Here is a 27,000-nt window from a genome sequence, read left to right as displayed (position 1 = left end):
TACAAATAATTTAGACAAGTTTATCACACTGTTAAACTAGTTTTTAAGCAATTTTTTAGAATTTTTACTTTTTTAAAGAAAAAGAACTACGGTGGCAAGTACATTTTTTTAAGTTAGTGAAATGAAAGAAAAAAAAATTAGAAAACAATTGGATTAGAAAAGTTGATTTTTGAAAGAAAAAAAAAAGGAAGAGCTCAGTACAAGCAAAAGAAAATCAACTTTATTCTAATTAACATGTAAATAAAAAAGAAAACTTAAAAGTTAGTAAAAGAAGGTTTAATTACACAGTAAAATCCTAAAACTTTTTTTTTTCAATTTTAATTTAAAGAACATTAAAAGACTCTTTAATACTTTTTCACCGACAGAAATATATCTTAATCTTATATATCATATCATATATCTGTCAGTATATATCATATACCTACAGAAATTTATCATATATCTTAAGCAACTGAGTTAGAAAACAAAACATTGAAATCAGAGACATCGAAGACAGAGAAACATTATATGTGTTAATTAAATCACTTTACAATAATGTAAAATAAATAAATAGATATCTTTAAAACATATATCTTAGTAACTTACAAAAACTGATAAAAACTCAAAATTATTTTAAAATATTAATTGTGCTTGTCATAATATAATTTAATTCCACAAAATATTAATTTTACCTGCTTCAAATCTAAAGTTATTGTGACCCACTCAAAACGCTTTCCATTTTGAAGTGTAGGACTTTTCCACCATTTATTGGTGCCATCAATAGCATTTATGATAGGGTGCCTATGTTCGGTATTATTGCTACGGGCATCACATACACCACATTGAGGTTCTCTATTCAAAAGAAAAATTTTAATAAAAATTAAATAGTTGAGGAGAAAAACCTATGAGTGATAAAATACCTATAAAATATTACTTGGTAAGCCAATGTAGTACAGAATAGATAAATATTATAGAAAACAAAACTTTTACTGGTGAATCGATGATATTATAAGCAAAATGATACACAAAAGACAAAAATTATAAATAATAACAAAATATAAAAAGTTAGTCAATACTGTTTTATGAACACAGAATCCTTGAGGTATTTAACACCAAAAAATGTGATGAAACTGAATTAAGCATCACATTTTCCTCGCATAATATAAAAAAAGACAAAAAAATTTAATTTACGAGGGAACCAAAATTTTAAGTTAAAACTTATAACATAACTTTAACTTAGTTGAGAAAAATTAAGTTAAAACTTATGAGGTTTCCAATGAAACTAAATGCTAAGAATCTCTAAGCAACCCCAAAAAATCTACATCAGTAACATGGTTTCCATTTATTACTGAAGATGACAGCCTGGCAGACAATTTCCATTGCATTGAAATATTTTAAAAACTCGCTGCCCTCTTTGCAATTCTGCAGATCTAATGAGTCAAGATCTAATGAGCAGATCTAATGAGTTGAACTCTGTTAATGTACTTCACATTCTGACAACTCAGAAAAAGTGCTTCACTGAAAGACTGGAAGTTTTAAGAAAATTACTTAGCTCGCCTTCACAATTGTTTTTCCTTGTTACTTTTGTCATCATAAACTTTTGTCTTTTGGATATTTTGTTTTGCCTTGCCATTAGAAGTAAATAAAAAAATTTTAAAATTACAAAAATTAACAGGAGATTATACAAATACCAGTCAAACTTCTATTACTGGAATGTCTATAGCTAAAAGTCTTGATAATTCTAACTATTTTTGAAACTCTGGCAAAAATATTGGCTTCAACTTCGAATTTTTTAACATCACTTACAGTTCGATAAGTCGATTTTTTTCAATAATTCGAAGAAACTTTTGTTTTCCTTTTTGTATAATGAGAGTCCCTAATTTTAATTTCTGAGTCTTAAGCTTAAATGTTTATTCCTACTCTTTTGTTTGGGATGTGAGAAATGGTGCAATGAGTTCAGGATATAAACATATAGTTATAAGTAACCTTTGATCATGTGCAGTTGTATCATTCTAGCACATATTTTGGGGGAGAATTCTGATTTCTGCTTTAGTATAGCTGTTTACTTTTGCTGGTCTTTTGATAAGGGTTTTTGAGCAGCAGCGTAAAATTAGTATTGATTTAAAATTTTACTAAAGCTTAAAATAAAAAAAAGAGAGATTTAAAAAACTTAAAGCGTCTTAAGAGAAATTGAGGAAGCGAAAAGGGCAATAGAAGAAAAAAGAAATCGCTGCGGAATTCAGAAGTCCTTAAAACACTCCTTCGCCGATTATGGAAGAAAAGGTAAATTAAGGAAAGGAGTTGAAAATTGAAATGAAGAGTTGAAAAGTTGCATCAAACATCTGCAAGGAAACGTTTTAAACAATCAAGTTCTCCCGAACTGGAGAATGCTATGTTTGAATGGGTAAAACAATTGTGAGAAACATTCCTCTTCAAGGTGGTTTCATACAATGCCATTTTCAATACGAGAAAAATTTTCAAAAGAAATGGGAACTAGGTCTTTTTAAGCAAGTACTGGATTGTTTGACAAATTTAGAATGAAAAATGGAAACGTGCAAATGAAGGCCCAATGAAAGTGCGAATGTAGCTAAGTTGACTGTGAAAATCACCCTCACAATGTGTTACCATCTTTGCTAGCGAGCTACAATTCTGAAGATCTCTTTATTGCAGATGAAACTAGTCTTTTTTTTTTTTCAAATGCTTATTCAAAAATACTTAAAAATTTCAAAGAAGAGAAGTGCTGTTGGGAGAAAAAGAAATTAGGAAAGAATAACTGTGAAGGCTGGAACATGACTGCCTCAGAGTAGTTAAAGTTACTAGTGACTGGAAAATTGGCGAAACCAAGATGTTTTTTTGGCATTAAATTCTCGTCCAAAATTGTGAATACAACAAAAAGGCATGGATGACAAGTGCAATTTCTGAAGAATGGCTATCAAAACGTGACTGCAAATTTCAGTGTGAAAGGAGAAATATTTTATTATTCATTGAATATCATCCAGCCCATCCTAAAATGACTTAAAATTTGCAAACTATTAAGATAAGCTTCATCCTCCCAACACAACAACAGCAAGGTATTATAAAAAAAAAACTATACCAAATTAAACAAAACAAGCAATACCTAATACCAAAATAAATAACCTATAACAAAAAAAAATGTGTCCAGCGAGTAATCAGAAACATTAAAGCAGAAAAAGAAATTCTTGATATCAATCTTCTCGAAGCCATTGTGATTATTCAGAAATTCCAGGAAGCAGTAAAGGTAAGTACAAGTTCAAATAGCTACTGTAATGCTCAATTCATCTCACCTGATTCAAACCAAAATAAAGAAAATCAGGAAAATAAAAAATTAAACCAGAATTATAAGAGAAATTCCAGAATTGTTTTTCTTTGGATGCCTATTGATTTTAACACTTTTGTCAAAGTAGATGAAAATTTTGAAATGACTGAATGCTTATCAGAGTCAAATATTTTTCTAACCATTAATAAAGAGAAAGATAATGCAGATTGTGAGGATTGGAATGATGAAAAATTGGATTCTAAAATTATTCCTCCTATAGCATATCATCAGGTTCTCACAGCAGCAAAAACTCTTTGTTCATATATTCAGGCACAGTCAAGTGTTCAAGATGAGGTATTTAGTGCTCTGAACATTAAAGAGAATTTATTGGGTAAAAGAATAGTACAAAATAAGAAATAAAAGAAAATTATAGACTTCTTTCAAAAAATTTAAATTTACTAATTTTGTAACTGTTTTTAAGATTGGAATTAAAATGTTGTATATATTTACTTTTAATGTTAATAAATTCCTTTTCAGTGTTTGAAAGAAGCTATATCCTTTAACATAGAATATTGATTTTAAATTTTCTCTGTTTTTGTGTTAAAATAACAGGTTTTATTCAGCTTTCAATTAGTCTAAATTTCGACAGCTCGAAGTATTTCTAGTTTCCAATGACACTTAGTGTTATTGAAGTTTCACTGCATTAGCAGTCCGTAAAATGAAAGAAAAAAAATCACAGAAAATATTTAAAAAAGCAACAAATTTAATGATTTAGAAAACTTCAAAACAAATAAATAACTAAATGATGAGCTTTATTGAATGAATGAACAGACAGAACATCATAAAAGGCATCATTCCTGTTTGATATGGAAAGGGCGAGCCATACATGACATCGTATACATCGTGACATACGTTCAACATCAGAATTTTCTTGGCCATTTTAAAAACGCTTTAACCACTAAAACTTGGACACAAAACATTCATAGCTAAACACTTCTTATAATGCCAGATAAGTTTCAGTAGTGCTTTTTCCAAACTTCATGTGCAATTTCACAAGTCATAGCTTTATTATTACATTTATTTTTTCCCCAGCAAAAAAACAGCTTTTATGCAAACGAAGAACTCAGCCAGACTAAATTGTTCACCCTCACATGAGGTGCACATTCAGAAGAGAAAAGATTCTATCAACGCAGCTTTTGGTCAAACACTCTCAGCATATGCTTAGTTCTACCGTGGAAGCGACAGTCTGGTTATTTAATAGCCACACCTAGTAAACAACTGGAAAATTTTAATCAATTATTCATTTATCATAAGATGGTTTTATTTTCCTCTAAAATACAAATTTATATTTTATGAGTTATAAATATGAATGAAATAGAATTTTCACAATAGAAAAAGAAAACAAACCTCATAAAAACATGTTCGACTAGTTTACAATAGACTTCAGGACCTGATTCTCCACAAGTAGCATTTGCACTAATTATGGCATTTAGAGCCAAATTATTTACAGATGGAAATAACCCTCTTTCTGAAAAATGAAACAAAAAATTTTAAGTAACTAAACCAATTAAATTAGTTTTAGTACATCATGATAAACTTTTCTCACTATTCTCATCAATGATAAATTAAATCAAATTACATTTTCACATCAACATTTAGTTCATAAATCAAAGTTTTTAAAAGTAGAAAAAATAGGAAGATATAACCAGCTTAAATTCTTTTTATAAAATTTCTGTATCTTAAATATAATTTGATTTCACCTCAGTAATTATAATGACCGTTCTAGGAAGGCAATACATGTTTATGTTATTCTTTACAAATGGCAATATAGATACGTATTTTGAGTAGTTTTAATTAATCTGTCAACTGATTTAGATGCCAGAGTATAATTTAATTAAAAATTACAAAACTCAATTTTTTTCCATTAAAATTTCTTTAATTAACCCTTTAACAGTGAGTTTTTCTTTTTATTATCAACCTGGTTACTTTTCTTAGTTTTTCACATAGGATTATTATTTAGCTAAATATTTAGTATCAAACAAGAGCCAAATCATTCCAAGTCCAGTTTTCACATAGATATAAATATTTAAACAGTTTAAAGGATAATTTTAAAAAAATATTTAAATTAATGACTGAAAAAGTGATCAGCAAGTCTGAAGTTTAGAATTAATAACAAATGCCAGAAAGAATATCTGTAAATTCTCAAATCTAAAAAAAGTATAAAATGGAAAAGGGATATTTTTTTTAGTTAAGTAAATATAAAAATATAGTAAAAATTAAAAGTTAAAAAATTTTTCATGTTTTATTCAGGAAAATTTAAAAGCTCAATAATAACTATATTAAGTTTTGCACCTACTTATAGCTTAATATAATTTAAACCGAATTTCCACAAATAAAATCATTTTAGCCAAAATGACAAAACAGAAGAAATCAGTCAAAATAAGACAAATCTTAGTAACAGGCATATCAGTTAAATACTGATATACATCTAACAATATTTTCTGGCAAAGTTTTTATTTTTGCCACCCAGTATATGTCAGCTAGATAATAATTTCAATTATAACTTTATTCTACTGATAATATTCTGTTTCATCATTATAAAAAAGTACAAAAAGAAAAAGATTCATTGCATGTTCTCAGCTAGTTTCTGGTGGTACTTACTTCTATGCCAATTTGAGAAAGTTTTTCAAAATAGTGAACAAAGTTAGAAATTATTACATTCTTGTTGATAAATAGTTCAAATATTCAAAATAAAGGAAAAAAAAATTAGGTTTCATAAATAACCTACATAGGAAATCTAGGCTTTCTGAAAATAAAAAATACTAAGAAATAATACTATATAAAAAATTTTTCCAGAAGGCCAATAAAAATATTGTTTGAAGACTTGAGGGATGTGGCCCTGGGATCAAATATGGCCTTCGACTGGACAATTAGCAGAATTCAGCCTTGCAACCAATTATTAGTTCGAAAAACCTAATTTACGAGAATAAAAACTAATTACATCTGTGAGTACAAATAAATGTAGTACTAGTGAGTAGTAACATGTAATAAGGTCTTCAAAGTTACTTCAGTAAATTTAGAGAAAACACTGCAAAATTATATAATGAAAACTTCTAGGAGTAGGTATAAAAGAATTTAAATTTTTTGACACACCATTTTTTATTATTTATTTTTATTAAAGCATGATCAGTTCAAATTTAAGTTAGAGATTTAACTAAAAATTATCTAACTAAATAACAAAACGTTAAAAACAAATTCAAAAATTAGTTTCTTACAAAAAAGTTACATAAAGTTCATTGAAAAAATTTTGTAAAGCCTTAACTGTTGTTTTACTGAAAGAAATTATGCCACAGAAGAACTAACAATGTATATTATTTAGCAAATGTAAATATTAAAGCAAGACTGGAGTAACTATTTCAAAGACAATTTATATTGTTTATATTAAACTAAAGAATGATAAGACTAACCCTTGGTTTAGTAACTGAATTCATCATGGTTGCAATGACAGTTAATTGAAATAAATGACTAACATTTCTGGAACTATCACACCCTCTCTGAGATACCCTTATTAAAACACGATAATTGGCAGCTCTGCGTTTCTAAGAATAAGCTAAATGCAAAACTTTATTTAAAAATAAAAATTCTCTCACGATTAGCAATGAATGTTAATTAACTTAAAAACTTAAGACATTATTGGCAGAAATCATCAATGGATAAATCAACCCGAACATATCAATATTTGTATTTTACACCAATAGAAATTAATCAAAACACAAAAACAAGTACTTAGAAATATGGTTTTATTTACAATATTTTTTTCACACTTAGATGCTTTGTGGATAATTATAAGTTACAATCATTGTATAGCTGTCGTTTATTTGCTTACAGGATAAATAATTATTTTACAAAATTAAACCAAAATATTTTTTTGAATATCAACTTCACATAAACTTACGAAAGATACTTTTAATCAATTATTTTGATTAGATTCCCATCATTAATTAATACATATGCTATGATAACTTAAATTAACAATTTGATTTTATATATTTAAAATAGAAAAAATGAAAAATAAATGGTTGAAAAATATTTAAAACAGAAATTTTTTCGCTTGCCCTAAATTCTGAAATGAATGTTAGTGGTAAGCACTAATCGTAACTTTAAAAAAAAATATATATATATTAACTAACTGTTACTTAACCATTAGTACTTTTAATGAATATAGTGTACTTATCTGTCAACTAGGTATAAACCAAAAATCTCTGTACCAAAATGATCAACAAATTTTAAAATATATGAATAAGGATCATTAAAATTTCTGAGCAAATTGATTTTCTTCTTGATAGCTAAGTTTTTTTCTGCATTTTTAATTTTGTTTCAGAAGTTAAATGCAATGATAAAAGCTTACCTGAATTAAATAACATAAATAACCGCAAGTTACATACAATGGCAATGAAGCTTGGATTTGACCAAACTTCGCCTGACACAATTAGTTATCATAAATTACAATTCAATACTATTACATCATTCTCAACAAAGGACAGAAAATTTAATCAAATAAAACTGCATAAATTAACACATTAAATTATCTATACATCTAACATTCATTTGCAATTTATAAACAGTAGTTGCAAAATTAGAAACATTAGTACATATTATGAACATTTATAATTTTGATATAATGAATAATAAAAAAATTTCAACAATCACTTTCTTTCAATGCTAAACAGTTTGCATAATTTATATAGCTTTGAATAATTCAAGTACCTTTTAATTAGTCAGAAGTAGGTACATTCAACTATTTATTTATTTTTAACAACATACAAAAAATAAAGACAGTTGAATTTATTTGCACCCGTTGAACAGCCGACCCAATTTTGGGTTTACGACTACTAATGTTCAACTCCATAGCCTTGTAATTTTGAACCAATCAAAAAGACAAGGAAACTCAAGGAGCAGTATGCCCAGAGGTACTGAATTGTAATGGGAACATGGAGGACTTTGCGACTCGACAGATTTAACATGCCATAGATGGCGTCATTAAAAACAAGAAATGCACCCTTCGCTTTGATTTCCATAGTAGGCTTGCTGGCATTGGCAAGTGGAATTAGTAACAACAACAAAACATTATTTTAAGAATCTTCTAACTATTTTTAAAAAATGACAAGTTAAACTTCTCATATCATACAGCACAATGACAAATATAACTTATCAATGATTTTTAATACCATGCAACTTAAGCTAACTGTTGAATATAAATTCGGTTTAAAATTACGATAGAACAGAATATGGCAGCATTATCAAGTTTAATTTTTAAAATGAAAATAAAATGGTTATAACAAACACAATTCAATAACTAAACCTTATAAGGTTAAGATGTTAAATTTATCATTCAACAATAATTTTTTTTCAAGGCTTATCACAAAGCTTTCCGACTAGAAATTGGCCATAAAAAATGACTTGAGCAAGTTTAAGTTTCTCAAAATAAAAAGAGCCATAACCTTTATATACATTCTCTTAAGATTTTAACAAATGAACAATTTTTGAGATAGTTTCAAATAATTTCAGTACTACTTGATTTTCACAGCGACCGCACTTCCATTTAGGCTTTGCATTCCAACCACGTGATATAGTAATTTAATTTTTTCCATTTTAAACATTGGAAGAAAAAAAATTTGACTATTTTTAGGTTGTTGTTCATTTACGTCGCACTAGAGCTGCACAATGGGCTATTGGCTTGACTATTTTTAATTTACCGAGTGAGAATGATGCCACTTCTTTTCTCCAGGAAAAAGAGGTACTGGGCGATTCTATGAAAAGTGGTACCAAATAAGCAAAAAAAATTCTTTTTTACCCCATATTAATATTTGCATTATATAACAGTTGAGACATGATACTAACTGAATTTTAAGTATTTTTCAAGAAATTTGTTTTTTCTGAGTGGCAACAGCTAGTCAAATGTAGATGTTTCTAGATATTCTAAAGGTGTTCTAAAAATGTGTTCTTTTGGATCAACTTTGACAGAGCAAACTTAATTTTGAACAATTAATCAAGTGCGCTTAGCAAGAGTAAGTATCTATTCTTTTTTTTCTCTATCTTTGGAAACATTTACTGAGTTATACATATAAGAAATAAATAATTTAAATTGCTTAAGATGACTGTCCCACACGTGACAGAAAAGAAGTTTTTTATTTAATAGAAACTGAATGAATTGTTATTATGTTTACATATTTTATTTTTACGCATAAATTAATCATTCTTCTTTGAATAATCTATTGAATTAATGTAGGTTTCACCAGAATGAAAAAATTTTGAGATTATTTATTGTCCCACACGTGACATTATGAATGAGAAGATTTAATAAATCATTCAAGGATGATCAACTTATTTTTTGTCTAATTTAAAATGATAAATATTAGTCAAAAGTGAATAATATTTAACATTAAGCGATATTTATAGATCTTTTAAACATTGAATTTAATGCAAAATATCACTTTTAATTGTTTTTAGATTCATATTCTGGGCAACTCAAATTAGTTTGTTAATTAATATTATCAAATTATAAGTTATACTTAAAAATATTAGAATGGATGAATATTAGATAAGTCTTTATTGAATAAAAATGAGACAAATAATTCTTTTGATTGCTTAACTTAATTCCAAATATCACTTAAAAGTGTTCTCAAATTTATAGGAGTAACTTATTCCATTTTCATAGTAGATTATTTTGTGTAACTCAAATTGTTTATTACACTGCAGGTTAATAATGAATGAATTGCATGTAAAGAAGAAACATTCAAGTGCAGAAAGGATGAAAAAGATGAGGGAACGGAAGAAAGTAGAAAATCAAAATTTCCAGGCTGAAGAAAATGAAAGATTTCGCAATTTAAGGCTTCAGAAGAAGAAACAAATGAATGAAATTGAAAAGCTGGAATTGCGAAAATATGAACGTGACAGAAAACGGATTCAGCGAGCTAAGAAAAATGTAAAAAACAATGCTGTTGCTTTACATGCTACTTCACCAGCTTACAACTCTCCGCGTACTTTTAGCAAAGCTGTAATAAAAACAATGAAAGCACTGCCTAAATCACCACGAAAAAGAGCTGCTGTTATGGCTGGATTGACAAAACGAGTAGGAATGACATTAGATAAAGAGATGGAAAAATCAAAACAAAGCAGCATAGATTATTCTAAAGTTATAAATTTTTTCTTTAGACCTGACATTATATACACCTGCCCAGGAATGAAAGATAGCATTTGTGTTTGGGAAGGAGGAGAAAAGAAAGTCCTTCAAAAGCATTATTTGACAATGTTTTTAAGAGAAGCTTTCTCTATATTTAAAGAGGAAAATCCTACATTCAATATATGTTTCTCAAAATTTTGCAGCCTAAGACCAAAAAATGTCCTTCTTATGAAAAATACACCATCAGAACAATGCAAATGTAAAATTCATGAAAACTTTACACTGAAACTAAAATCCTTAAGATATGAGTACTCTAATAGATTTTGGGAAAACTGCCTATGCAATATAAACCTGGATTCTAAATGCTGGAAAAATGAATGTGCTATCTGTCAAAATGGTCAATTATGGTCCAAACCTTCCAATCCAGCCGAAACAGTGATTTGGAAAGAATGGGAGAAAATTAATAATAAAATCCAGCTTACAACAACAGAAACCTGCACTGGAGCACTGCATGAAAAAATTATAGATGATCTTCCAACTATGATGAAGCATGTGCACATCAAAAGAATCCAACATGCAGAGTTTGAAAAAGACAAGAGCAATCAAAAAACGAGAATAATGCAAGTAGATTTTGCTATGTCTTTTTCATGTGAGTACCAAAATGAAGTTCAAAGTGCCCTTTGGAGCAGAGCTACTGTTCTACTATTCACAGCAGCAGTATTCTATCAAAATGAGTGTAAAACATTCATAATTTGCTCTGACACAACCAGTAAAGACAAAGATACCATATTTTTATGTATTCAGTTGCTGTACAATGAAGTTTTTGCAAATGATACTCCTGAAAATATCCCTGAAAAAGAAGTCATATGGAGTGATGGACCGTCATCTGAATTTAAAAATAAGTACATGGTCAAGTTACTTCTTTTATTTACTGAAAAGTATAAAAAAGACTTTATCTGGAAATATTTTGCCACCTCACATGGAAAAGGTGTAGTTGATGGTGTAGGTGGAAATGTCAAACGTCTTGTCAGGCAAAAAATGATGGCTCAGAGGGGGCTCGTTATTCAATCAGCTAAAGAATTTGCTGAATTAGCATCAACTCTTGTGAAAAGTACAAAAGTATTTTATATAGCCGAGGAAGAAATAAAGAAGAAAATTACAGAATGCAAGCCTTGGGAGAAGGTACCAAGTGTTCCAGGGATAAAACAGTACCACATCATATGGTGGAAAGGCAAAAAAATTCATTGCAAGCATAATGCAAATGATACTAATATAATTCACTATGATGAAAAGTATATGTATGTTGAAAATTTGAATCTTTGCCAAGGAGACTGGGTAGTTGTCTTGTTTGATTCTAAAGCATTTCCAGGGGAAATAATACAGATAAAAAGTCCAGATGAGATTGAAATATCAGTCATGCATCAAGCAGGGACATCTAGGATGTACAAGTGGCCAGTTCCTACTGATTGTATCACGTACAATAAAGGGGAAATAATAAAAAAAATTTCTGCACCTATAGTTGTCAATAACCGTGGCCAATTCAAATTTAATGAGAAAATTTAATTTTTAATTTTGTATATGTTACATTGTCATTTCAAATTTCAATAAAAGGTAAAGAAAAGTTTTTATTTAGAACTTCTTTAACTACACTGCATAAAAAAATTGCTCTAATATAAAAAAAAGTATATATATATATATATATATATATATATATATATATATATATATATATATATATATATATATATATATATATATATATATATATATATATATATATATATATATATATATATATATTTAAATTTCCAACTAATGAAAGAATAGTATGTGAGTCAGAATTTTTTGTTTTGTTTAATGTCACGTGTGGGACATCACACAATTTTCACAGATGTCCCACACGTGACAGCCTATTGCAAATTTTAAAAAATTATTGTAAAATTAATATTATTCAAAACATAATCAGATCTAATGTACATTACTCAGAAAAGTATACTTTTTGTATAAAAAAATACATTAATGCAATAATTTGCTTCAATTAACTGAAATCCTCCTTCTATTTCAAGAAATAGATTTTTTTCATTTCAGTTCCGTCCCACACGTGACACTTTCTTAAATAACAGTAAATAATCCATTTCCGTACTTTTTAAAAACATAATAATCTTAAAAAATATGTATGTATGTACAAGTCATAAAAATTGCATCAAATTTTTAAAAAATAATTAAAAAGATTTATTATATTAGAATTTATCTGCAAAATGATTGTGTAAATGTCCCACACGTGACAATGGAATGGCCCTACTACCTCGCTATCAAATATGGGCGATAAATGAAATTCTAAGTAAAGAAAAGATTGTGGATGTAAACTATAAAAAATTGTCAGCAAAAAATACCCTTTTTTATATTAGGAGCAAAAGGCAAAGAGGCACCACTTGTCATCTTCATATTTTGAAGAATTCATGTGAGGAAAATCCTATGGGAAAGACAAGCTGTTTGATTTAATATTGAATGCAATCGCGGAGATATGGAGGACAAAAACTAATTGCGAATAATTCTAACTTGGCATTTTTCTTGGCATCCGTTCTAGCAGCGGTTGCTGTGAAAATCAAGAAGTACTATAACTTTTTTACATTACTTAAAAATTAAATTACAAAACAATTTACAGACAATATTAATTTGCACTGTGATAATAAATAAAACACTCAATAAATATATCCTCTGAATATTAGCTATTAACAACTTCAATAGACTTAATTTGTAAACATACAATGCCTTTTTTAGTACATGTTAATTATTCCCTGAATCCATATTATATAGATAGTTCTCACATTTTTTTTTCTTCGTTATTTAAAGGCATTTCTTTGATTGATGCAGAAATAGAAATTAAGAAAATTTAGACACTGATCCATGGACTAAAAGATATCACTAGTTTGTACACTTTGTCACTCGTCCATTTATCTGTCTCAATTAGATTTTTTGTCAAAAATTAAGTAAATTTTAATGAAAAATTATAATACAAAGAATGAATAGGGTTTACATTTAGGATGAACTATGCAATTTTTAGGCAATAACTCAGAACAAAATATGAAACTAAAGACAAAACATTATACCATCCCTTCACATTGATTACTGGCCCAAAAACCATTCCCAGACCACTGACAATCTAATGTATTACATCTGCAGATGATAAAACATCAATCTGCCACAAGAGGATCTATCTTAAACCAAACTAAAAATTTTGCCCATATTTGTCTCTAATTTGCATTGATAGTTCATGATGATATTAAGTAATTGGCAATATTAACATGACCCTCATCATAAGTATAACACAAAGACTCTGACTAGTCAGTTACCTCAGAATCTGATGACAGAATTTAAGAATAAAAACATTTTATTTCAATTGGCAATATAATAACAGTATGTTATTATAACGATTTAAATAAACTCAATTATCGAGTAGCTTATTTATAACACGTAAATTCATTCTTAAACATTAAATCAGCCATTTCTCAACATCTTTGAATTCATTTCATTAAACATAAATTACCTACATTATTAATATATAAAATCTTCACACATGTTTATTTAAAAGTATTTCTTTGATTGATGTATTATAAGCTACATCAGCAGGTGACAAACCATCAACATCATAAATGTCAACCGAGGCTCCATTTTTTAAAAGGAAGTTAATAACTTCCTCGTGTCCACAAGATGATGCATAATGTAATGGTGTCTGCCCATCTGTGTCCTGGCAATCTACATCTATCCCACAAGATGATACTAAGTAATTGGCAATCTCAACATGACCCCTGTCACAAGCCCAATGCAAAAGAGTTAAGCCGTTTTCATCAAGAGAATCTTTGATGGCAGAATTTGATGACAAGAGCAATTTAATTTGATTTAAGTTTCCTTCTTTCACAAAGTCAAAAGCAGTTTTCAACTCTTCTTTGATTTCAGGGTCGGTTTTAAGGTACGAGCTATTGACAGGTCCGATCCGGGATTTCTTAGCTGACTCTTTAGGATTCGAGTCCCAATCACTACTGACATTGGTGACACAATCTATGTATTGCTGCATGGCTTCCTCTTTTGACATGTTTCCTAAGTTATGCCACGATGTCCACTTACTCCGACTCTTAAATTTTAAAATTCCCGGCATCGGTTCTTTGCAAGGGCCACATAGTGCTTGTTTGTAACGTCCGTAAAGATATAACAGATCGTCTTGTTGCATCACTGACGCATTACCAGTAACAAAATCTATAGCACGCTGAAAAGTTTCTTCCACAGAATTTTCGTCGCCGGCGAAATCAGTTTCTTCCATGGCGGAGAATTATAATTTTGAAAGAGAAATATAGATATTATATAAAAGGAAATAAATCAGATCCGAAATATCCACTTCTCTTTAACAGTCGTGTAAACAAACAGTCAAGTAATATTTTGTTGCCAACATTAAAAAGAAAAGAAGAAAAAAAAAAACTTCAACAAGAAATCAATAGGATAATAAGCTGGCGCCATCTACCAGCGTTTTTGAAGTACAGGAATGACAAGAAAAGTCAAACATTTCTATCTCTCATTCCCAATCATCTTGCTTCTCTTCTTCCCTTACCATTATCTTCTAGAGCGGAAAATATTCTATGTATGGAGCTTCTTCGTTTCTTTTTATTAAGTAAAATTTTTCGTATTGAAATAATAAAATTAATTAATTAATATGTCTAAAAAGAAATTCAAAGTTAATTTTACGACAAATTAATTATCAAATTATTTTATAAAATTAAAAAAAATTCTCTAAATAAATGTTTTTTTTCTTGTAATCTATTTTTATTTAACATGAAATATTTTAACTTTCAGTATCGTTAGTAAAAACAAAAACCTATTTTTATTTAATGGATATAAACTTTTAATAATCAACATCTTTTCAAAAACGGAAAAGAATGAAGAAATATACAAAATAAAATCTATACAAAATAAAAAATTAAATTCGCTTTTTGTTAATAAATTATGAATTATGTTTATTGTAAAGGGGAGAAATATGTTTAAAAAAAGGGGGGAAAGGAAATTTCTAAGACTAACTACGTTTTAAAACACTTCTTCATAAGAATAAAAAGGTCAGCATTAGTGCACAATAACAAAACAAACAAACAAAAACACTGTAGTTAATTTAGGGGAGAATTATATTTAGTGTATTTTAATTTTAGGGAAAGGAAATATCTAATTTATAGAATGTTCATGAGTTTTATTATTAAAGCTATTTTGAAAAATAGCCAGAATGTTACATAAAAGCTTTGAATCATTAATTTCAATTATTATATCAGATTTAATAAAATATGCCAATTCGCAGTCCACTAATTTGTATTTTAAACGATGTAAATTCAAATGTCAAACGAAATGAGCGAAATATTAGAATCTCATTAAAACATCTAACTATTATAATACTATCTCAGAAACTATCATTCCGACTTCTAGAACTGCGCAATTAATTAATATTTCGAGAAATATCGGTACATTATAAAAACCGAGGTAACGATAGTTTAAAAAGTACTTTAGCGTTAGTGACTATACCATTCTTGCGTTTATTATCAACAACGGAGATATCATAATAATCACAAACAATGATAAAATTGAATACGATAATATCGGGGGTATTACGGTATCGGGGGTATTAACAAATACGACAATATCACTATCGATAATGATGAATACTTAATACTATAATGTTGGGCTTTTTTTCAATAACCATACCCATCGAATATGATGGTATCTGAATTGTTTATAAATAAAATTTCGGCCACAAAACTATTAACCAATGCAATGCATATTAGTAAAATTGAAAAAAATATAACTATCTTCTTTTTTTCTTTTCTTTTGATGATGTATAGCAATATTAAATTTTGATATGGCCGATTTCCAGGTCGTTTTTATAAAGTTACAATTAAATCGATTTTTTAAAATTTTACGAAAGTATGTATCGCGGTTAATGTATGAAATCCGGCATTTTAACACCTATCAACCAGCTAAGATGCAAAATTAATATTTCACATTCTTGAAATTCTATTGAATGACATGGCACATCGGAAAAGTATGAAACGATTTCACACATTGCTTGGGCATTCCATTGAATGACTAATGAAAAACTTACTACAGACATTCGACAGAATAATATGTTTGTATTTCGATTTTAAAAAAAGTGTACACGATTCACAAATCGAATAGATCGATTTTGTAATAAAACTAGAAGACTCTGCCCGCCAAACCTCTTAATTGCTTTATGTAAGAACATTTTGTTAACATGTTAATCATAACGAAATAAAGAATTAACGGGATTTCAAAAATAATTATTTGAAAATGAAAAATAAAAATTTTCTTAATCTAAAGAATACAGAATGTGTTACTCTACAAGAAGAAATAAATTAGAAGTAATTTTATTTGTTGACGAAACTTATAATAATTCAAATAGAAAACGGATTTTATTGTTCCTTATTAATTTTTACTTATTTATTTATTTTTTAATTTCAGTATAAATATAGCAATACGTAATCTCTCTCTTTGCTATTTTTGATTGACATCTACTCAAACACGAGTTTATAAAATAAATATCTCGTGGGAAATAAATGAACTACTTACAGTTGATAAACATTTAATATTTGAAACAAAAAAGCTGGAAAAAAATTAAGGAAAAAAAACACTTAAATTTGCAATAATTTTCGAACAAATAAGAATTTCGTAATAAAATATGGATTAAATTCAAAAATAAAAATCGTCAAATTTCAACCACGTAGTTGCATTTCAGCGGGCTACACATTGACCAAACACGGTATTTTTTTCCCCAACAAGTTTAACTGTCAATAATTATCCAGCTTTTTTTTTTTTTCTTTTTTTTTCCTATTCCAATGTACCTCCTGTATATTCTACACACCTTTATACTTTCAATTTTCTAAGTCAGTTTGGAAGAAATTTGGGTCTGTTAACGAACCTTTCCCAAAATATCTTTTCATAAAAACGGATGTAACAAACTAAGTTTTGTCTTCAGCAGACGCTTCTTCATTTAAACGTCCGAAATGAATATTCTGCGTTCAGCAGTATAGGTTAAATACCAAATATTTGTAAGTTGCATCTCTAATTTAGTAGCAGCAATTGCTGTTTATTTTTTAAAATAAAAAAATTTATTATTATAATTTTTAGTGTTGAGCATAATCTTGCATCTCTTTACAATTTAAAAACTCCTTGAAAAAGATTTTTGCAATAACAGGACCCTATTTGTACAAATTCACAAAAGCAGGACCCTGGTTGAAAGAATGTGACTTAACGTTTATTTTATATTCACGAATTACGAGTAATTTTTCACAATTTTACAAAAACGGACCTTTCACAAAATGTCTGGACAAACCCCTGCTTATAATTTTTACCAAACAATTGCAACAAACAAAATGTAAAGTGAATTGAACATTCATAACAGCGTCGGCGGCCCTTACGATTGTTAATTTTGATAGAAAATAAAAAAAATAATTATCTTTAGAAGCTAATTAAAAAATTCACAGAGACATCTGAAAAATTCCTACACTGCATTTCAAGAAACTCATGTGTAATTATTTCCAGGAAATAAAACAAACAGATATGGAGATTTTGTAGATATCGACAGAACAAAGTTAAATACATATATAATTTATTTATGCTTGTAAACAAATTTAAGATTCTTATTTGCTGCAAGGAACACAAATCAGTATAGCTGACTGTAGCTACTTAATTATGTAACAATTTAATTTCTTTTGGGAGCTTATTATCTCCACTGGAATTAATTGAAGTAATAAATTATGGTAAAATAATGGCAGTGCGTCGAATAAAATGCAAAAATATGGCTGGGGAAAATGATCTACAATAATGAAAAGGAGAATGATTAACAAGAAGCCCGACATGTTATCCATTAAACTAAGAGACAATTCACGGCCGTAAATAAAAAAAATATATAAAAAGGTAATGTATATTTATAAGACAAAAAAAATTGTTATTAAATGAGTCAGACCACTTTTTTGATCATTATCTACATTTTGAAGGCGTATGCATATTTGCGAATTAGAGGCAATAGTGGCAATTTCGACTCTCTTTCTTCAGTCATTGCAATAAGTCATTTTTTTTATAAGCCACTCCTTTTTTTTAAAAAAAAGAAAAATAATTTAAGCATCAAAAAGCTGCACCTGCAGGTGTTCTTAAGCGATACATTTCACGATTTCTATAGATTATTTTAACACATCTAGAAAGGTTAACGGCATTGTTTTTACATCTCTTCGCGGACCTCGCTCAATTCACTTCGAGGTTAAACATATATGAATTAAAAAACACATAAATCTTCAGAAATTTGATCGTTTGATTCTCACATTCTTTTAGAACTCCATCAAAAATTTGTGCTCAAAGAAAATATTAAAAAGAAAGTAAGAACACCTGCAAATATCGGATTACACTTTTTTTTCTGCAACTTTCGATAAAATACAGGTATATAAGTTTTTTTTTTCTCCTTATTTACTTTTCTGACAAAGTTTGTTCATCTGCACAGAGAGAGACACTAGTAGGAAAAAGGGAGATTATTTTGGAGAAATGGAGATTATTTTGAACGAATTGATGACTTTACGGTGCTATTTAAAAGGTCATCTGGATATTTCTGTTTAGTACTAGAAAATTTTATGTAAATCTTAACAGATTAACAAACCTGTGTTACTCGTTCTCGTGTCATTGCGTGAAATCCCTCTTGATAGTAGTAGCTAACTAAAATACACATTTTTTGTGCTGCCAAAGGTAATGTCTTAATTTGTTTTTTAATTGCTTACTTAAAAATTAGTTCCCTATTTCGCGCACTGTAATACAATGTAAAATTCATTAGCAACACACATCCTGCTAAAGCAAACAGTTGAAAGTTGAAGAAATTTAGCGAGTGTGATATCCAGTATAGTCCAGTAAAATTAGAATTTTTCTTCAGAAAAATTAATACCCAAGATTTTACTCAGAAATCTTTATGTTATTATACCTAAAAACTCACCTAAATACCTAATACCTAAAAACTCCCCCACTCTCACTCCTCTAAGCTTTCCTTTTTTTTTCCTTCTTTTTTTTTAGCGAAATCGGGAAAGATTAGAGGGGAAGAAATTAATTTCTTCTAGAGAGGTAAGTGAGGCGCTGCTTCAGATGCATTTTTTCACACTGAATTGCATGAAACCAATCCCGAGATGACCAAACTAATAGTTTAGAAGTGTGGAGATTAAATAACGAATAGTGGAGATTAAAGAACGAAAAGTACAATTTATTAGTACCTGTACCTGTTTACGCATTTGCTATTGATATCTAAACAAAAAAAGCATTATTTTCTATGTATTTTTCATGCTAAATCAAATGAGATAAAATAGTAATCGACAAGATAAAATAGGTTTTAGGCACGAAAAGTACAACTTTGTACTTGCACTTATTTAAGCATTTTACAATGCTGTTCGGAAAAGTAGATTTTCCACCACTATGCTTTTTTTCTAGCTCAATCGAATGAGAAAAAACACGAGTCACAAAGGTTAATATTTGTAAAACTGAAGAGATTTGTTTTTTTTTTTTTTTTTTTTTTGTATGAAGAGTACCATTTTTGAATTGCATTTATCGGGAAGAAACCTCTCATAACTTTAAAAACTATTTATACTAATTACTCGAATTTTATCACTTAATTCAGAATGATAACCAACATAGAAAAATGGCATGACATTTTCAGATACCCCCCAGATATCAAAGTAAAAAATTTATTTTTGTCATATGAAATATAGAACATTTTACACATAAAAATTCTTGCAAATTTTGAACTGTTCGTTTTATTGATTAATGTAGTTTCAATCGATTCAATGTGATAAAATACTTAGGAAACAATTACTCACTTGTTTCGACAGCAATATCAGATGCACAAATAGGTACAAGTATAATTTTGTACTTTCCGTATATAGTGACGTTTTTAGAAGAGAGAGAGGCCTGCCCCTTTGATCTTTCTAAAAGCTCCCTCCTTGCCCTTTTTGTAAAAATAAGCCACCATCCCCTAAAAACACTGCCTTTTTTATTTTATTTTTTCAGGAAAAGGTTGTTTTTTTAACCACATGTTTATTTAGTTTCATATCCACTTCTGATTTATTAAGTTATTGATAGTTATTTTACTTTAATTTTTAATTTCACTACTTCATTTTAGTAAGATTTTTCTTATATTGTCCAGTTATATAGTTAAAATTACCATTATATTTGGCCCCAGAGGTATTCACATCTTTTCTTTGGGGGGAGGGAAATTTGAATTTTTTAGTGATTTTAAATTTTACTATTAATAAATTCCTTTCATTTGAAAATGCACTTTTATATGTTAATTTTGTCATAACTTTCAGTTTAAAATATAACAAAGTAATAAAGTTGTAAATAAATTAATTATTTTTTTTTTAGTTTACTTTTTTTTTTTTTTTCCTTGAAGAAAATTTAGACACAGAGATTGTCCTTTAGCTTACCCTTAATTATTTTTCAACAGCTTCCATTTCTTCTATTATTTTCCTAATGGACGCGAATTACTTTGTGAAATATACACTTAAAATAGTATTAAAGGGTAATTTAAACATTGAGGATCAAAATCAGTTATTACATAATATGGCACATTTTCATAAATTTTGACGGTGGTACGTGAGTGCCCTTTTAAAATTCAAAGGGCCTTTTTATGTAAAAGCACCTTGTTCTTTTTTATTCCCAGGGAGAGCTCTGCTGTGGATAAAACGATTAAATAACTTCTAACAGTGAAAAAACTTACCGTATAAAAAGAAAAAAAAACCTATCGGATACAATGTTTCACTTACTTGTCTAAAAGAAATTCAATTTCCTCCCTCAAATCACCCTCATTTTCTTCAAAAAAAGGGAGAAGCGCAGAAAGGAAAGTTTTCAGGCATCATTTATAATAACACAACAAAGATTTTTGTTAAAAAAAATACCTTGGGTATTAATTTCGAATTTTTATTTATTTAATAAAAATCTTTAAACAATTATAGGCAGATTACTCACAATTACTGTTTTTTACCCTACAATTATACATCAAAATTTAAATTTTTTCTGCCAGCCAAAGCAAACATAAAATTGATGTTCGAAAATGCTACCCATAATACATGAATAATTAAAAATAATAATAATAAAGAACCAATGTAGTTATTTTGTATTTTAAAGTGTATTTTTATAAACTAGCATAAATATCTAACAGAGTTGAACTGTTGAAAATTCGAAATAAAATTCTAACTTACCAGAATCCCACGAATTATCCAGAGAGTAATAATATTGATTTTCATAAAACGTCCTATTATAATAACGTTTGCCTTTCCTAGATACACGACCATACGCTACAAGACACATTATTAATATAGTAAGGTTGGTGTATGAAAAATGAAAATTAAGCATACTGGAGTTCCAGGAACTATAATAAAATTCATGAAAATTATCACTGAGTTCAATTAAAAAGCACACTTTTAATTTCACAAAAAGGCATCAAAAATTATCATCTTTCAATACACCAGGTCCACATTATTGAGAACTATTTGATGACATTCCACATTTTTGAAATTCTTCTGTTAGACTTCAAACTATAAAAATTCATTTTTAAAAATTAAAATATATCAAAAAACGCAATTTTGTTTTTCGAAAAAGACTTAAGCTCCATTTTCATTGATCACAACATGAGTCACTTTTTCTTCTCCATGTTAGATTATCCTCAGAATCAAATAAGCAAACGATAAATTAAACTTCATGTACTGTTCATCTAAACTTTTTGTAGTGAATAACTTAAGTTTTAGCAAACGATCTCCAAAATTTAATCAAGAGGAAAATGCATTTGTATCGTCCTTATCTGAACGCATGTTTGATTTACACTATTTCCGTCAAGACAGCACAAATGATATAGCTGACCACACACAACGAAACCAAAAGAATCACAGCCAGGCAAGTAGAATTAATTTTTTTTTTTTCCTGAATGAACGTAACATTGCTCTCTCAGAGTTCCTCGACACTCTACCAACTCTATTCTACTATCCGCGTTTTTAGTGTGGCAGAGAAGCAACAAGTGTGTAATGGTAGATGGGGAGGGTGGGGACTAGATAGCCGGTCTTGGCGGGAAACAAGTTATACTTTCACTGCTTTTTAATTCAAGTGGCCACTTCAAGTCGAGCTTTCAGTTAAAAAAAAAAAGAAGAAGAAGAAGAAAATCTATTTGTTTATTTTATTTTATCCGGACTCTGAGCAAATAAAAAGGTTAAAGGTAAAAAGGATGATTAACTATTTTCACTTTTAACTGATTCACTTTTTCTCATTACGTTTCGCAAACGAACTTGCAGCTTAGGCGAGTAAGAATTTCTCCCTGACTTTGTCTAAATTACAAAAATAAAAACTAATTTAAAAATCTATTGATTTTATCATTAACATTGAAAAAAAAATTACTGAACTTGTCAATGACTTTATTCAGAGAATTAAAAACTAAACATTCGATATAATAAAAAAAGTTTTTTATAAAATTATCATCAATAAATTTTATTAAAGTGCTATTTATAATATTGCATGACAGTGTTATTATGCCGATGTTTTTAATTGTTTATTTACTTCTATGTGTATTATAAAATTAAGTCGAATAAATATAAGATGAATTTATATTTTTGGTCAATTAATTTTCTATCATGCCAGGTTAATACAGATCGTCAAACAAAAAAAACAAAAATCTGTTATCTGATGTGAATAAACAAACACAAGAAAATATCATGAACTAATTTATAATTTGTACATACACTCAACAGTTTTATTTTAATTACATAAGTTAGAACTTTTTAAATGAATGGAATGAAGTATGGATTTATTCAAAAGAGTGTATGAATCTGTTTTTCATACTTATATTAGTTAAATTTAACATATGTATAAATATAGAATATTAGGAATTTTATTTATAATTCAAACTTGAATATCATACTAAAATATGAATATTATATTACATTGAAACCTGAATATTAGAATAATAATTTTGAATCAAAATTGATCAAAATCTACTCATTAATCTTAAATTTTAATCTCAGTTATTGACAGCGTAAACACGATTATCCTACTTTATGTAGGTGTTAATGTGGATGACTTTCATTAAATTTAGAATATTAAATAGAAAAAATAATGTTAAAAAAGCTGTCATAATAATGTTAAATAATGTCAAACGTAATCGGCAGTCTTCCAAACTGTTATATTAATCATTATTTTTCAGCTAAACTAACCAAGGTTAAGTAGGCGTTCCTAGAGTTAGTTATAAATTGAAACACAATCTGGTTGTTTCATCTAAACTTCGTTTTCCTGTTAACTACGACTAAATACCGGAACCTTGTCGCCATTCATGTGTTTTATTCTTGGTTAAGCTGATTAAAAATATTACATGACCTAAAAAAACATCAACTTAAAAAGCTTAGCTGTGATAACATTTTACTAAATTTGACGTTCGAAAAGCTTTTTATGCTTTACAAGCATTTGATAAACACTCATTCATATTTTCTTTGATGTAATGTTTTATTTCTCCTAATCGAATTATGTTGTAATGATAGAAATTTGATTGAGTGTAGATAATTTATTCGGCTATCGCCTGCGGTTAAATAAATAGACTTTTTTTTACATTTTTAAAAATCATATTAAAAAAATTATACATTATTGAAGAACTTATAAATGTTATCAAGTAATAGTTTTTTATTCCAATTATTATTGAATTTTTGTTCATTTTATATTCTATGATTGTACAATTGTAAACCATTATTAATGTTTTTACTTACATAACATACAACAAAATACATACTATAAAAAGTAATTTTTAATGGACTGATAAAAAAGTTTATAAAGCGAAATTTCATCATAATTTTTTAAAACGATTCATTATTTTCATGGTATTTAATATTGTTTTTTAATTTCTGCTGATTTTTATTATAAAGCTGTTGAATTTAACTCTTTAGTTTCACTTAATTTCACTTTCATTTAACTCTTTTAGTTTAGTTCAGTTTCTTGAGTTTAATTTGCAATATTGATTACTGCAATATTAATTAAAAGTTTCGCTAAAAATGCTAATCTAAGAAAATTTAACTTTATTTGTAAAAACTGTGTTGACTTCGCAAACTAAAAATAATAATGATGTAATTATACAAATGTTCAACTGATGTTATATTTAGCTAATACAATAAAGTGTACTGTGTTAATTTAAATTACAATAAACTAAATATTTTCTGTATTAAGTTAGTAACATGAAAATAAAAATTTAATATTTAGGAAAGTTTTTTTTTCTAAATATTTAAAATTACCAATATCATTATTTTTGAATTGTTATACTAGTTTTCAGATCTATCAATAAGAATTTTATTCCTTGATAAAAAAATTTATTATTAGTTCGGTTTTATTTATTATTTCATTTATGTTTTCTGTCATAATTTTTGAAACTGATTCATAATTTTCGTTATTTTTAATATCGTTTTTCAATTTCTATTGATCTCTTAATAAGGTAGTTAATTTTTATTCCTTAGTTTCAAAGTTGAATTTCACATGTGCTTTTTATTACATTCATCATTAAAATTTTCACTTGAAATTTAAACCTTAGAAAAACTAACTTAATTTGTTAATATTCGTGTTGACTAAAACTTCTCAAATTAAAATAATACTAATGATAAACTGAATCAGTTGAAAGTTCAACTAATATTTAACTAATACAACTATATAATTATGTTATTTAAATTGTAATAAACTAATTTTTTTTTCTGTATGTAGAAAACAAGCATGAAAATAAGAATTTATGATGTATGAATTTTTTTTCTTATGTTTCTTATCTTAAAGGTTTCAGATGTCATTAACTCTGTCGATAAAATATCCATTCTTTAATAAAAAAATATTTTCATGACTCGCATATTTTTGCATTGTTTATAAGTTTAGTTTTCCTTTTTTCCCCTTTCAAATTCTATGATAACTTGGATTGAATCCATAGACTTTGAAAAAATAATGTCATTCTTATTTCATTTAGACTTAAAAATTGAGCATACCTGACATAATTTAATTAAACCAATTTAGATACAGTTAATTCAAAAACAAAAATTTTCTCTATAATTGACCCAGTAATATTACATCAGCATGAAGCAAAAGAGTAATTTTGCAGAATTCAAAATACATAACTTGTTTAATACCCTTTCCAAGTATATAATACATTTTATTTTATTTTAAAAATTCAAAAGCCAAACCTGTCCCAACCTCATCCCTTTATTTTAACGCATTATGCGCAAAGATCTTTTTTTTCCTTTAACAAACTCGTGCAGAATTCCATTTAGATTCGAAATGGCACTATCTCTCACTAAGCTTATAATTCCACATTCCATTGTATCATACAAATACTTTTCAGAAGTGGCTTGAGATAAGAAACTGACTTAAACTAAATCTTGCACTTGTAGACCACATCTTCATCTGGATTTTATTCAAAATATTTCAATATTGCTTCTTAAAACATCGCCCGAACAACAGTTCTTATTGTTCTGCATAATAGATCTCTTCAGTATGACTTAAACCACTTCACAGTAGAAAAATACCATTTCAAAATCATCAAATACCATTTTCAAGCTGTAGCGTACCCTCGATAGTGTAATCAATTACACTCATTGCATTTGTCTATTTATCAAGCATGATCTATGCACATTTTTTAAAATTATTCTAGAAATTTTAGGTGTCTTACTTTCTAGTTGTTCATGTGTGGAATTTATAAAATTCATTAATAATCAATTGAGTTGAGTATTAAACAGGATTAAATGTTTAATAAGAAATTAAAAAGTTAATAGATAAAAGAATTTTCATATTGCTAAGACAAATTTGTCGATTTAATTTAATGAAAACTTGAATTCAATTTCTGAAATCGAAATAAAAACACTTTCGTATTAAACTAATTCGTTAGTCAGTGTTCATTATTTCTTCACATTTATCTAGTCAGTGCTCATTGTTTTTTTTTATGTTGCATTTATTTAATCAGTTTTCATTATTTCTTTTTCTTTAAAAAAAATTTTTCAAAATAGCTCCGAAACAAATACAGGGGTCTGTCCAGACATTTTGTGAAAGGTCTGTTTTTGTAAAATTGTGAAAAAATTACTCGTAATTTGTGAATATCAAATAAACACTAAGTCACATTCTTTCAACCCGGATGCTTTTGTGAATTTGTGCAAATAGGGTCCTGTTATTGCAAAAAACTTTTTCAAGGAGTTTTTAAATTGTAAAGACATACAAGATTATGCTCAACACTGTAAAATTATAATTAAAAAAAACAGCAATTCCTGCTTCTAAATTAGAGATGCAACATACAAATATTTGGTGTTTAGCCTATACTGCTGAACGCAGAATATTCATTTCGGACGAATAAGGGAAGAAGCGTCTGCCGAAGACAAAACTTAGTTCACTTACATTTCTTTCTTTCTCTCTCTCTCTCCCCCCCCCCTTCCTGGGAAGGGTTTATTCTATTAACAAAACAATAATAAAGATAAACAAATTTGTGAAGGGTCCGATT

At 27.9% G+C, this 27,000-nt stretch overlaps 3 protein-coding genes across 4 annotated transcripts in view; 1 reads left to right on the top strand and 2 right to left on the bottom strand.

Moving 5' to 3' along the window:
- The window catches only part of LOC107449971 (laminin subunit alpha-1), a 198,571-nt gene that overhangs the window by 93,767 nt on the left and 77,804 nt on the right, over positions 1–27,000 (bottom strand). Inside the window, exons 1-3 of one of the 2 annotated variants that reach the window (XM_087150089.1) lie at positions 21,713–22,477; positions 4,664–4,784; positions 672–831 (exon numbers count right to left, since the gene is read on the bottom strand). In XM_087150089.1, the coding sequence (XP_087006215.1) occupies positions 672–831; positions 4,664–4,784; positions 21,713–21,866 (435 nt within the window). In that variant the 5' untranslated portion in view covers positions 21,867–22,477. Of the gene's footprint in view, positions 1–671; positions 832–4,663; positions 4,785–21,712; positions 22,478–27,000 lie in introns of those variants that run through there. The other variant, XM_087150090.1, reaches the window with a different exon arrangement.
- On the bottom strand, positions 7,040–16,238 carry LOC107449979 (acyl-CoA-binding domain-containing protein 6). The gene is made up of 2 exons (XM_087150093.1): positions 12,742–16,238; positions 7,040–9,056 (listed from the first exon to the last, which is right to left on the bottom strand). Exon 1 carries the CDS (start codon positions 14,755–14,757, stop codon positions 14,011–14,013), a length of 747 nt encoding a protein of 248 aa, XP_087006219.1. The 5' UTR covers positions 14,758–16,238; the 3' UTR covers positions 7,040–9,056; positions 12,742–14,010.
- On the top strand, positions 9,200–12,063 carry LOC139425030 (uncharacterized). Its single transcript, XM_071177910.2, has 2 exons — positions 9,200–9,324; positions 10,016–12,063. Exon 2 carries the CDS (start codon positions 10,023–10,025, stop codon positions 12,000–12,002), a length of 1,980 nt encoding a protein of 659 aa, XP_071034011.2. The 5' UTR covers positions 9,200–9,324; positions 10,016–10,022; the 3' UTR covers positions 12,003–12,063.

This window comes from Parasteatoda tepidariorum, chromosome 8 (genome assembly GCF_982258835.1).
Source record: "Parasteatoda tepidariorum strain Cologne lab strain chromosome 8, Ptep-v5.0, whole genome shotgun sequence".
Taxonomy (NCBI): Eukaryota; Metazoa; Arthropoda; class Arachnida; order Araneae; family Theridiidae; genus Parasteatoda; species Parasteatoda tepidariorum.
The sequence above is the reverse complement of the archived record's forward strand: the minus strand, read 5'-3'. Positions and strand labels throughout refer to the sequence as shown.

Coding starts and splice junctions, on each gene's coding strand:
- LOC139425030 (XM_071177910.2), top strand. CDS start 10,023: ATGAATGAATTGCATGTAAAGAAGAAACATTCAAGTGCAGAAAGGATG.
- LOC107449979 (XM_087150093.1), bottom strand. CDS start 14,757: ATGGAAGAAACTGATTTCGCCGGCGACGAAAATTCTGTGGAAGAAACT.